The 13,481-nt window shown below is 50.3% G+C and overlaps 1 protein-coding gene across 1 annotated transcript in view; it reads left to right on the forward strand.

The window, feature by feature from the left end:
• Window positions 1-6,050: 6,050 nt before the first annotated feature.
• ADRA1D (adrenoceptor alpha 1D) overlaps window positions 6,051-13,481 on the forward strand; it is a 288,706-nt gene continuing 281,275 nt past the window's right edge. Inside the window, exon 1 of the mRNA XM_026718949.2 lies at window positions 6,051-7,724. Within this exon, the coding sequence (XP_026574734.1) occupies window positions 6,758-7,724 (967 nt within the window). The 5' untranslated portion in view covers window positions 6,051-6,757. The remainder of the gene's footprint in view (window positions 7,725-13,481) is intronic.

The raw sequence follows: 13,481 nt of genomic DNA on the forward strand, positions 1-13,481 counted from the left end.
CTGGGCGGGGCTTAGCTCAACCGTTCTATACTCAAGCTGCTTGGTGCTGCTGTGAAACTGAAATTCCTCTCCTCTGCGTGTGTTTTGCCCTTGGAAGAGATTTCTTTTCAGGTGGGGAGGGGGAGTAGAACTCCTTAGCATCAGAGCATGTTAATAATAATAATAATAATAATAATAATAATAATAATAATAATAATAATAATAATAATAATATTAGAAATACTCTAAATGCTCTGATGGTCATTTGGAAAAATCCTTTCTTAGGGAGCACTTAGAAGCCAAGAGGAACCTACGGGCCAAATTTCGAGTTTGTAGGCTTGACGGTTCTGGAGATTTTGTGATGATGAATGGAGGGGCATTTCGCTTTTATAGAGAGAGATAATAAAAAGAAATTCCCTTGTTCCTCTCTTTGTGAAAAACGGCTCCCAAATAACAGCTTAGCGCTCCGGATGTTCTTGACTGACAACATTTAGTGTGTCAAACCCGAAACTGACCTATGTGTAGCCATTTTAATTAGGCTTAGTATATATTCCTTTTCTTACTTTTTCTTTGGCGGTCATGGGGGGGAGGGTTTCGGGTTTGCCGTATTCCTAAGGTGGGGAGGAGTGGAGATAAAGAAAGAGTTGTTTAGGCTAAGTGGTTCTTCTTCCCGTGGGAACACAAGCTGTCCATACTTGGGTCACTTGAGGTGGAGATTTATGACATCAAGCAACGTTGAATTACTTCTATAGGAGAACGTGACTTTTGGGGGTTGTTTCTAACTTTTAATATTATGTGGGGTAATTCCAAGTTGTGTCAGATCCGGAATTAACATGGACTTCGCCAATTTGAAGCTTTCCTAAATAAAAGAAATTGTCTAGGAAGGTGGACTTTGTTCTTTTTTTTTTTTAATGGATTTCATCCCTTGGAAAACTGACATAGTGACCATTCCACGGCCCTGAAAAAAAAGTGTGACTCAGGACCGTTTTCCACACTTACGACCGTTGCAGCATCCATGTGGTCACGTGATCAAAATTCTGAAGCTTGGCAACTGGTTTGCATTTATGACGACCGCAGTGTCCCTGGGGGGGTCACGGGATCCCCTTTTGTGACCTGTGGACAAGCAAAGTCAGTGGGGGAGCCGGATTCGCTTAAGAACCGTGTTACTAACTTAACAACGGAGGTGATTCTTGACTTGGTAGGGGACAGGAAGGGGAAGAGAGGGAAGGAGGGAGGGAGGAAGAGGCAGAAAAGAGGAAGGGAGGGAGAGAGGGGAAGGAAGGAAGGAAGGAAGGAAGGAAGGAAGGAAGGAAGGAAGGAAGGGAAGGAAGGAAGGAAGGAAGGAGAGAGAGAGAAGGAAGGAAGGAAGGAGGGATGGAGGAGGGAGGGACAGAGGGAGAGGAATGGAGGGAGGGAGGGAGGGAGGGAAGGAGAGAGAAGAAGGAAGGAAGGAGGGAGGGAAGGAGGGAGGGAGAAGGGAGGGAACGAAGGAAGGAAGGAAGGAGAGAGAGAGGAAGGAAGGAGGGAGGGAGGGAATGAGGAAGGAAGGAAGGAGAGAGAGGAAGGAAGGAAGGAGGGAGGGAGGGACAGAGGGAGAGTAATGGAGGGAGGGGGGAGGGAGAGAGAGAGAAGGAAGGAAGGAGGGAGGGAGGGAAGGAGGGAGGGAGAAAAAGGAAAGAGGGAGCGAGGAAGGAATTGAGAAGGGGGTTGAGGGGAGGGAGAGAGAGAACAGGGGAGAGGAAGGGCTTTCCTTTGCTCCCTGCCAAATTCCCACAAGGACACTCAATGGGGAAGCCCGCAGGAAGTCAGCAGCCCACCTACTCCGACCGCCATCCCCTCTCCCGCCCTTGGCCAGTCTGTTTCCCCGTTTAGGGAAGGAAATATCTCTGAAACGGCGGCCCAGCAGGGCCCAGGGTGTCTTGTGCCTGGCTGGGAAAAGATCACATCCATCGGAAAAGCCGCTGTTTGTGTCAACACTGCCAGCTGTCAGTTGCGGCGGCTGCCTTCCCTTGCAGTCTGCTGCCAGAAACCGCCGGTTATAAACCATGGAGGGTGGCGGGTGGGATCTAGAGGTGATGGCTGATCTTAGTGGTGGACAGGAGGGGGAAGGAAGGAAGAAATTAGGGAGGGAGGGAGGGAGGGAGGGAAGGAGGAAGGAAGGAATTGGGGAATGAGGGAGGGAGGAAGGAAGGAATTGGGGAGGGAGGGAAGGAGGGAGGAAAGAATTAGAGAGGGAGAAAGGAAGGAAGGAATTGGGGAAGGAGGAACAAAATAATTAGAGAGGAAGGGGGGAAGGAATTAGAGAGGGATCAAGCGACTTTCATAGCACCCACATGATCACGTGACCAAGATTCAGATGCTTGGCCACTGTTTCACCCTTATGACCGTTGCTGGCTCCCAACCAGGCCACGTGATCATCCCCTTTTGCGACCTTCTGATGAGAAAACGCAATGGGGGAAGCCAGATTCGCTTAACAACGGTGTGACGAAGGCATCGACTGAACCTCCATGGCAAGTCAAACAGAGCAAACACTCACTTAACCGAAGAGTCTCATTTAACCACCGGAATGTTGGACTCCATCATGGTCGTAAACGAAGGACGACCTGCAATTGGTGATTTAAAAAACTGACATTCTGATGCCCTGGAGGTCTTCAAAGCTCAGCCTTGGGTCATCCCTTGACCACCTCAGAGCCAAAGATCCAGGATGCAGTGATGAAAGATGGAGCCAGAGGACAGACCTTTCCACACCCCCACACCCCGGGAAAGGAGACCACGCAGTGATCTTCTCCCACTCTCTGCTGGTCAGTTATCAGCCAGTCAGGATCATTGCTCCAAACAGCCTAAAATACCATTGTCGTCTCAGCTTTAAGCTGATAGCAAAACGTGTATGAAGCCCAGATTTCATATCTACCATTGTTTACAAAAGCATCCTGGCCTTTATGAGTCACAAAAAAACTCTTTGTCAGGGCTTCAGATAACAGATCATCAGAGTTGGAAGGGAACTTGTAGGTCATCTAGTCCAACCCCCGGCCCAAGCAGGAGACCCTGCACCATTTCTGACAGAAGGAAGTCCAATCTCTTCTTGAAAGCCTCCAGGGATGAAGCTCCCACAACTTCCAAGGGCAACTTCTCTTCCATGGGTTGATTGTTCTCACTGTCAGACAGTTTCTCCTTATTTCCAGGTTGAATCTCTCCTTGTTCAGTTTCCATCCATTCTTCCTTGTCTGGCCTTTGGGGGCTTTGGAGAACAGCTTGACCCCCTCCTCCTCTCTGTGGCAGCCCCTCCCGCAAATATTGGAAGATGCTCTCCTGTCTCCCCTGGTCCTTCCCTAGACTAGCCAAGCCCAGTTCCTGCAACCGTTGGTTGTATGTTTTAGCCTCCAGTCCCCTAATCATCCTGGTTGCTCTTCTCTGTACTTTTTCTAGAGTCTCAACATCTTTTTTTATAGTGTGGTGACCAAAACTGGATGCAGACTGCTATCATGTCACCCCTAGCCCTTCTTGTCATTAAACGAGACCTACCCAGTTCCCTCAATCGTTCACCATACGGGTTTTGCCTTCAGTCCCTGAATCTCCTTTGTTGCTCTTCTCTGCAGATGCAGGATCTTTTTCGTATCACGACGGCCGACACTTGTACGCCTTATTCCAAGCAGGGCCTCACTTATGTAATATTGCAATATATTATGACCGTATAAATACGGAATATTGCATTATATAGAACCTCCCTGGGAGTGTTTCCAGTGCTTACTCATGGAAATGAGATCACAGGGTGTGCAAAACATTCTGATCTCCCAAAAAAAGAAAAAAAAAAGAAAAGGAAAAGATATTTGAAAAAGATCCATCAGGGCCAAAGCTTTGTCCCAAGAATAGGATCAAAGGAACTATTTCGTTCCATTCTGCTTGGAATAAAATACGGGGAGGAAAGTAAGAATTCGAAACACGGTGTATTCTCCTGTTCTACACAGCCATTAAATTGATTAGATTAATAGATGGTCCCAGCAAGGATTACCTTTCCTTCCCCCAAAAGAGAAAAAAATGATCAAGAAGATTATTTTTGTTTCGAAAAATAGTATCTAGGCAGCCTTCCAGGAAGGGAGGGCAGGAGGGAGGGAGGAAGGAAGGAAAGAAGGAAAAAAGGAAGGAGGGAAAGAGGAAAGAGAGAAAAGAAAGAGGGAGGGAGGAAGGAAGGAAAGAAGGAAAAGGAAGGAAGGAGGGGGAAAGAGGGAGAGAAAAGAAAGAAAGAGGGAGGAGGAAGGAAGGAAGGAAAGAAGGAAAAGGAAGGAAGGAGGGAAAGAGGGAGAGAAAAGAAAGAGGGAGGGAGGAAGGAAGGAAAGAAGGAAAAGGAAGGAAGGAGGGAAAGAGGGAGAGAAAAGAAAGAGGGAGGGAGGGAGGAAGGAAGGAAAGAAGGAAAAGGAAGGAAGGAGGGAAAGAAAGAGGAAAAGAAAAGAGGGAGGGAGGGAGGAAGGAAAAGAAGGAAAAGGAAGGAAGGAGGGAAAGAGGGAGAGAAAAGAAAGAGGGAGGGAGGAAGGAAGGAAAGAAGGAAAAGGAAGGAAGGAGGGAAAGAAAGAGAGAAAAGAAAGAGGAGGGAGGGAGGAAGGAAGGAAAGAAGGAAAAAGGAAGGAAGGAGGAGAAAGAGGGAGAGAAAAGAAAGAGGGAGGGAGGAAGGAAGGAAGGAAGGAGAGAGAAAAAAAGAGGGAGAGAGGAGGGGAGAGGAAGGAAGGAAGGAAGGAGGAAGGAAGGAGGGGATTCCAACACTGGAGCCTTTCAAGAAGAGACAGACAGTCGCTTGTCTGGAATGGGAGAGGGTGTCCTCCTGAGCAGGAGGTTGGACTAGGTGGCCTCGTAGGTCCCTTCCGGCTGTTATGAGCCACCCTGCCCACCTGGGACCTGGCGTTGGGGCTCCTCCACCCCCGGCGGCTTTTCAAGAAGAGACCGGACAGCCGTCTATCGGAAACGGCCTAAGGGGGCGGGGGGTTGGACTGGATGACCTCGGAGCCCCCTCCAGCCCGGTGGGGTCCCCCCCCCTTGCCTTGCGGGCGGCGGCGGCGGCTCCCGTCCCTCTGCTGCCCCCTGGCGCCTCCGGGGCCGCCCGGTGGAAGAAGCGCGGGGGAGGCTTCCACGGAGCGGCTGCGGGCCAGCGGAGAAGCCCCGCCCGCCGACCGACCGACCGACCGACCGACGCGGCGGGGACCCTCGGCGCCAGCCCCGCACCGCCGCCTCGCCCGCCCGCCCGGCTGCCCCGCAGAGCCCTCGGCTGGTTCGGCTGCGCAGCGACGGCGGCGGTGCTCGCCCGGCAAGGCGCCCCGGAGCCCCGCTCGCTGCCCGGAGGGTCCCGCGCCGCGCCGGCCGTTTCCCCGGCTGGAGGAGGCTTGAGGGAGACCGGCGGGGAAAGGGGGTGAAGCCTTCCTCTCTCTCTCTCTCTCCTTTGCCTTCTTTTTCTCCTTCCTCCCTTTTCTTCCCTCCTTTCTACTTCCCTTCCTTCCACCCATCATTTCACCCGCTTTCTCCTCTCTTTCCCTCGTGCTTGTCCTTCCTTCCTTCCTTCCTCCCTTCCTCTTTCGGTTGGTCTGTCTTTCCTTCTGTCCTCTCTTCCCCTTCCTTCCTTCCTTCCTTCCTTCTTTCCTTCCTTTCACCCACTCTATCCTTTCTTTCCCTTGTCCTTCCTTTCTTCCTCCCTTCCTTCCTTCCTTCTTTCCTTCCTTCCTTCCTTCCTTCTTTCCTTCTTTCCTTCCTTTCACCCATTCTATCCTTTCTTTCCCTTGTCCTTCCTTCCTTTCTTCTTTCCTTCTTTCCTTCCTTTCACCCATTCTATCCTTTCTTTCCTTGTCCTTCCTTCCTTCCTTCTTTCCTTCCTTCCTTCCTTTTCACCCATTCTATCCTTTCTTTCCTTGTCCTTCCTTCCTTCCTTCCTTCCTTCCTTCCTTCCTTCCTTCCTTCCTTCCTTTCACCCATTCTATCCTTTCTTTCCTCGTGCTTATCCTTCCTTCCTTCCTTCTTTTCTCTCCTTTTTCCTTCCTTCCTTCCTTCCCTTTCCTTTTTCCTCCCAGATCACGGAAGGGTCAAAGCCCCCAAGAGCTCTGCTGTCAAATTTTCCTGGGAAGATTTGTAAGGGCGGGGGCGCGGAGGGGGTTTGCCCAAAGAGAGAAAGGCAGGCAGGTGGGCAGAACCCAGCGAAGGGAAACTTCTTGAGCTCTAGCTCCTTCGTGGAATAAATCTGCCAGGGCCGGGCGGCTGGAGATCAGGAACGCCGTGAGCGAGATGTTAAGGCAGAGCCGAGCTTTGCAGGAGTCGCCTGCAAAGGGGGGAGATAGTGTGGGGAAAGCAAGAGGAAGGAAGGAAGGAAGGAAGGAAGGAAGGAAGGAAGGAAGGAAGGAAGGAAGGAAGGAAGACAGAAAGAAGGTAGGAAAGAAAGAAGGAAGGAAGGAAAGAAAGAAAGACAGAAAGGAAGGAAGGGAGACAGAAAGAAGGTAGGAAAGAAAGAAGGAAGGAAGGAAAGAAAGAGAGAAAAAAACTAGGAAGGAAGGAAAGAAAGAAAGAAAGAAAGAAAAGAGGAAGGAAGGAAAGAAGGAAGGAGAGGCCGTCTCCATATGCTTATAACGGGGAGGGGGCTTTGGGATTTTTCAACAGGGCTCAACCTTCCTCCCGGGATGTGGTAGGGGGGGCCTGGGGGGGCCCGTGGGAGAGAGACCAGGCTGCCCAGCATCCCTTCCCCTCCCCGTGGGCGTCACTGAGCCTCCGTCCATCCCGCCCGATGGAGACTGAGCCGTTTTGAAAAAGAATGACTTTCTCTGACCGGATTAATGCCAGCTTGCATGGGAACCACACGGGAGACGCCGGTGGCGGCGGGATTAACAGCTCGTCCTGGAGCGCCGAAGAGGCCCTCTCCAACAGCAGCGGCGGCGCCTCCGTCGTAACCCCGGGACTGAGCCTGCAGTCGGTGGGCGTGGGGCTCTTCCTGGCCGCCTTCATCCTCCTGGCCATTGTGGGCAACATCTTGGTCATCCTCTCAGTGGCCTGCAACCGCCACCTGAGGACCGTCACCAACTACTTCATCGTCAACTTGGCCATCGCGGACCTGCTGCTCAGCACCACCGTCCTGCCCTTCTCGGCCACCTTGGAGGTGCTGGACCTCTGGGTCTTCGGCCGCGTCTTCTGCGACATCTGGGCCGCCGTGGACGTCCTGTGTTGCACGGCGTCCATCATGAGCCTCTGCATCATCTCGGTGGACCGCTACATCGGGGTCAAGCACTCCCTCAAGTACCCGGCCATCATGACGGAGAAGAAGGCCGTGGTCATCCTGGGCCTGGTCTGGCTCTCCTCCGTGATCATCTCCGTCGGGCCCCTCTTGGGCTGGAAGGAAGATCCTCCCGAGAGCGAGGAGTTCTGCACCATCACGGAGGAGCCCGGCTACGCCCTCTTCTCCTCCCTCTTCTCTTTCTACCTGCCCCTCTTGGTCATCCTGGTCATGTACTTCAACATCTACGTGGTGGCCAGAAGGACCACCAAGAGCCTCGAAGCCGGCGTCAAGAAGGAGCGGAGCAAATCTATGGAAGTGGTGCTCCGCATCCATTGCCGCAACGTCTTGGAGGACTCCTTGGCCAGCACCAAGAGGCACACCTTCCGAAGCTCCCTCTCCGTCCGGCTTCTGAAGTTCTCCAGGGAGAAGAAGGCAGCCAAGACGTTGGCCATCGTGGTCGGGGTCTTCATTCTCTGCTGGCTGCCCTTCTTTTTCGTCCTCTCGTTCGGTAAGTCCGGCGGCTTCGGGCCTCGCGCGTTTCAGGGGTTGGCCGTTAGATGCGGGTTGGGGCCAAGTGGGGCCACGGCCATATTTCGACAACCTCTGGTTCCGGAGAACTAACCCTGCCCGCAACCCCAGGAGGGATCAGGCACGGGGACACTTGATCGCCAGTTGGGTCCTCCCAACGAATGGTTGGCTTTACATCCACCTTCGGGGGTCCTTGGTGCTCTCTGAGTTTGGTGGCTTTCTTGGAGACGTTTCATGACCCAACTGGGTAACATCATCAGGGGTAGAAGGAAGTGGACATTGCAGAGAGGAGGAGGAGGAGGAGGAGGAGGAGGAGGAGGAGGAGGAGGAGGAGGAGGAGGAGTAAGGGTCTTTAATGCTGTCTGAGCTTGGTTGCTTTCTTGCAGACATTTCATTACCCAACTAGGTTACATCATCACTGTTAGAAGGGAGGGGGTTTTCAAGGAGGAAGAGGAAAAGGAGGAGGAGGAGGAAGAGGAAGAGGAGGAGGAGGAGGAGGAGGAGGAGGAGAACTGTGGGGTCCTTGGTGCTCTCTGAGCTTGGGTGCTTTCTTGCAGACGTTTCATGACCCAACTGGGTAACATTATCAGTGCTAGAAAACCCCCACTCCCTTCTGGCACTGATGATGTTACCTAGATGGGTGATGAAACGTCTCCAAGAAAACAACCCAGCTCAGGGAGCACCAAGGACACCACCATTCAGCCCTGAGCTATAAATATTCTCCTCCGTCAATTTGAATTCAGTTGGGCAGCTGTGGAAAAACCCCTGGCCCACGGACAACAATCTCTCACGTACAATTGTGGGAACCCTCCCTACACACCTTTGGCAGCGGTAGAAATGTCCACATTTAAAGTTGTCTGAAGTGCTGTAGGGTTTCCTGCCTGGGCAGGGGGGTTGGACTAGAAGACCTCCAAGGTCCCTCCTAACTCTGTTCTTCTATGGTATTCTAAAGCTCTTTTTAAAGTGCCCCCCACCCCTTCTACACATTATGAAAAGCACATTGAGGACTGCAAGATATATTTTTTTTGTTAAGTGTTTCTTGCCAAGCTAAGAAAAGACTAGAGTCCTTTGGCTTCTTTAATGCTTGTTCCCTTTAGTGGGAGAACCCCCCAAAAACTCACCCTAACAAACTTTGGATACTGCGGACAGCTGTGTCGGACAGATAGACCATTTCAGGGAGATCTTCCATCCATCCTTTTTGCAGATGCTCCTAAGCTGCCTCTCAAAGACGGGAGAAGGTTCTTTGGGGGTGCCCTCCACAACTGTTTTTCTAGTCCCTTTTAAAAACAGCTCTGGGGTCCCTGAAGGATGGGGCTGAGCTGGATCTGGAAAGGTCCACTTTGACCACCAGAAGTCCTCTTGGTTGTGTAAAGTGCAAAGATGCACCAGGCACATTTTTTTTCACATGCAATGCTGCAAAAAATATATATATATATCGGAGACTGATCCAGATTCAGGAGTGGAACGAATGGTGGGAGAATGTATTCCATTTAAACCAGAATTTTTTTCCCTCCTAGGAATAATATCAGAAAGATATAGAAAGGATTTAACTTATCTAATAGTACATTGCACTGACTGCGGCAGAATAATATATGCACAATACTGGAAGAATGAAAACCTACTGCCAGAAACAGAGATAATAAGGAAAATTATGGCCTGCACAACCAGATAAGTTATCTCTAGAATTAAAAATCAAGGGAGGATCTACGTACTATGAAACATGGAATAAATTCTATCAGTGTTTGCGTTAGAAGAAGGCAAGGTCAGAACGTAAGTAGCTAAGAGGATTAGAATAATTAGGAAATAATATATCAAACAAGGAGATTGTAAACGATGAAGTAAAATGTATATATGTACAGTTGTGCTCCTAAGTTTACATACCCTGGCAGAATTTATAATTTCTTGGCTATTTTTCAGAGAATAGGAATGCACACAAAAACTTTTCTTTCACTCGTGGTTAGGAGTTGGCTGAAGCCATTTATTATCAATCAACTGTGTTTACTCTTTTTAAATCACGATGACAACAGAAACTACCCAAATGACCCGCTAACTATGAGTGGAAGAAAATGTTATCATTCATACCGTCTTTAAAATGGCCAAGAAATCATGAGAAATCTGCCAGGGTTTGTAAACTTAGGAGCACAACTGTGTAACAATTGTAATGCTAGATCGGCTGCACCGTGCTGTATTCTTATAATTAAAATTAAAAAAAAAATTAAAATAGAGAAAAGTTTTCTAAGTTGGAGAGTAGATGGTTGCACCCAACTAGGGGATGACATGTAGTCAACTTGGACCGAACTCAAAATAAGGGAACGGCTTGTGGGATCTTGTTAGGTCTTCTAAGGACATCTCGGGGCTGTTGAGTAGACTTGAGGGAGCCAGAGAACCTTCCAGAACACATGCATGGTAACCTCCTTCTGTTTTGGTGCAAGGACATCTTCGTAAAATTACTAGAAGTCCCATTTTTCTTCTTCGTTGCTCATTGGGCTGGAGAGGGACCGATTCACTGCAAAACCGACCCATTTGGGCCTAGAAAGGTGCCTTCTGAACCAGAGATCCACTCTGATTAGGCCAAGTGGCTCCCAGATCTCCCTTTAGATCTCCATGCCCGAAGATCTGCAACCTGAGAAGTCCACTTGATGCCAAATCGGAGATCTTTACGGGGAAACAGTAACGGATTCTTGTGCGAGTCCCGTTGGTTCGTGTTTTTTTTAAAAAAATATGTTGGGAAGAGATGGGCTTTGTCTATTGAACCCCCCAAAAATGATCCTTCTTCTATCCCAAATTGCTCTCCATCCCCTCACATCCAAAATATACCGAGGTGTGTGTGTGTGTGCGCGCGCGTGTGCATAAAATCTTTTCCTGCAACTGATCACCGAATCACGCCTTTTGCGGAGAGCCAGCCAGCAATAACCAACATTATCCTACCAACTTGCCTATCCAGAGTAAAGATCTAATATTCACCGGAAATAGGTAGAGCCCCCATGTGCAGGAAGTGTGTGTCTGAATAGCGGGAGCTATTGCAAAAAAGAGAGAGAGAGAGAGAGGTTAATCACCACCGCCTGTTTACTCCTTTCTGAAAAAAGAGTCCAGCTATTATCTAAGCAAATACAGCAGAAAACCGCTGCCAGCGCCAGTTGACTAAGGTTCCTTCTGGGTCAAACAACCCGGCCCGAGAGCTGCTAAAACCCAGAATTTTAGAGCTGCACTGAGCGTTCCCAGTGAGATATATTTAACATACGTCTCCTCTCCGACTGAAAGGATGTAAAAGTGACTGAGCTATTTTTACGCAGTCCAGCACTACAGACATGACTCAGCCCTCACCTCTCCTGAATGCAGATTGGCAGCTCTGGGCTGGAAGAGAGGAGTTGTAGCGGCTGGTCCAGAGCCAAAAGACGAGAGAAGGAGAGAAAGAGAGAAGGAGAGGGAGGGAGAGAAGGAGAGAAAGGGAGGGAGGAATAGAAAGAGAAAGAGAGAGGGAGAGAGAGATGGAGGGAGCGGGGAAGAGAAAAGGAGAGAGAGAGAAGGAGAGAGAGAGGGGGAGGGAGAAAGAAAGAGGGAGGGAGAGGAGAGAAAGGGAGGGAGGGAGAGAAGGAGAGAAAGGGAGGGAGGAATGGAGAAACAGAAAGAGAGAGGGAGAGAGAGATGAGAGGGAGGGAGGGAAGAGAAAAGGAGAGAGAGAGAGGAGAGAAAGAGAGAGAGAGGAGAGAGAGAGAAAGGGAGGGAGGGAGGAGGGAGAGAGAAAAGGGAGAGAGAGAGAAGGAAAGAAAGGGAGGGAGAGATGGAGAGGGATAGATATAAAGAGAAAAAGAAAGAAAGTGGGAGATAAAGGGAGGGAGGGAGAAAGTAAGAGAGGGAGAGAGAGAAGGAGAGAAAGGGAGAGAGAGAAGGAGAGAAAGAGGGAAAGAGAGAGAGAGAAAATAGGAAGGTTTGAGGCCATGCATCCGGGCCCTTTCCACCCCCCACCCCCCGCCACTGCATCTCCAGGGCTTCCAACGGAAGGGCGGGGTCAAGGCCTGGGCTACACTAAGCCAAAGACTTTGTCATTGGAGGCAGGGTTTATATCGCCCGGTGCCAACGTCCCTGCAGGTGGAATTGGTGGGAAATGTGGTCGCAACCTAGCGAGGGCCACTTGAGAACGGCTGGAGAGAAGCTTGCTTATTGATCGGGTGATTTGTTTTTTTTAATCCCACCTTTATTACTTTATAATTAATGAAGAAATAAGCTAGCGCTCCTTCCTTCTCCCGTTTTCCCCACAACAACAAGATGGGTTGGACTGGCGGTGGGGTGGGGGTGGGAGCCTAGGCAAAGTCACCCAGCTGGATTTCCTGCCTAAAATGGGACTAGAATTCACTGTCTCCTGGTGGTTGTCCCAGGGTCTCCCAACTGTCATTCGTGGCTAAGGCGGGACTAGAACTCACAGCTTCCTAGCGATTGTTCCAAAGCTTCCCAGCCAGCTTTCATGGCTAAGACAAGACTAGAACTCACCGTCACCCGGTGATGGGCCCAGGGTCACCCAACTATCTTTCATGTTTAAGGCGGGACTAGAACTCACCGCCTCCTAGCGATTGTTCCAAAGCTTCCCAGCCAGCTTTCATGGCTAAGACAAGACTAGAACTCACCATCACCTGGTGATGGGCCCAGGGTCACCCAACTATCTTTCATGTTTAAGGCGGGACTAGAACTCACAGCCTCCTAGCGATTGTTCCAAAGCTTCCCCGCCAGCTTTCATGGCTAAGACAAGACTAGAACTCACCGTCACCCGGTGATGGGCCCAAAGTCACCCAGCCAATTGTTAAACGGTTCGTTACATACCCACACCCAATTTTATGCCTTGCTTAGCAAGAAAAAGTCTGGTCTCCATCGCAGTCGTAAGTCAAGGACTATCCACCATGCTAAAAGCTACACACCTGCGGGCCTCAGGATTTATTCCCAGTAAGTTATCAATGTTATATACCGTAGAGATGGAGAGAACATGTCTTTCTATCCAGGGTGGATAGAAGAGGGGCGGAGGGGAACATCAGGCAAATGAACTCAGAAGCCCATGGATTGATGACCCCCCGGCCCATGAACGTGGTCCATTGGACAGTCTGAATTATGATGTGTTGTGGTCCACCGGCAGCCTGTGGGGATGGCAACAGAGTTGGACAGTGGGGAGAAACATGGGCGGAGTCTGGGGAGGACTCGGATGAGGGACCTGCGTCCAACACAGAGATGGGGCCAGGGCCACCTGGGAGTGATGTGCTGACTCCGGAGCCTCCAGAATCTGACCGCAGCGAGGCAGAGGAACAGCGGGAGCCTGTTCCCAATGTGCACTTGCACAGACCTGCCAGAAGGCAAGAACCGTTAAGACAAAAGGGGCGACTCGGGAGGAAGGCTTGGAGGTGATCAGCCCTGCCCATAAGACATAAAGGAGGAGCAAAGGGACAGGAGCCTTTGCAGGAAGCAACTTTGTTCTCTCTGTTCGGCTTAAACCTTGAAGTTCTGTGTGGACTTTGTACTTCGGTTAGTTTTTTTATAATTCATTTGGCGCTTTAGTTGTTGGCAGCACTTCAAAGGAGAGAAAGGGGGGTGCTTATCTCATGGGACTGTTTGGTACTCATTACGGGCTGGGAATGAACATAATTCCCAGCCGTTGAAATTAAAAGAGGGTTGTTTGGACTAAGCGTAGGCTTAATTATGGTCTTAGAAAGCCTTGATCAGAACATGATGCACCCTGAGGGGTCGGGGGGAAACA

This window comes from Pseudonaja textilis, chromosome 6 (assembly GCF_049901715.1).
Source record: "Pseudonaja textilis isolate UNSWEBS1 chromosome 6, rPseTex1.2, whole genome shotgun sequence".
In the NCBI taxonomy this organism is placed as follows: Eukaryota; Metazoa; Chordata; class Lepidosauria; order Squamata; family Elapidae; genus Pseudonaja; species Pseudonaja textilis.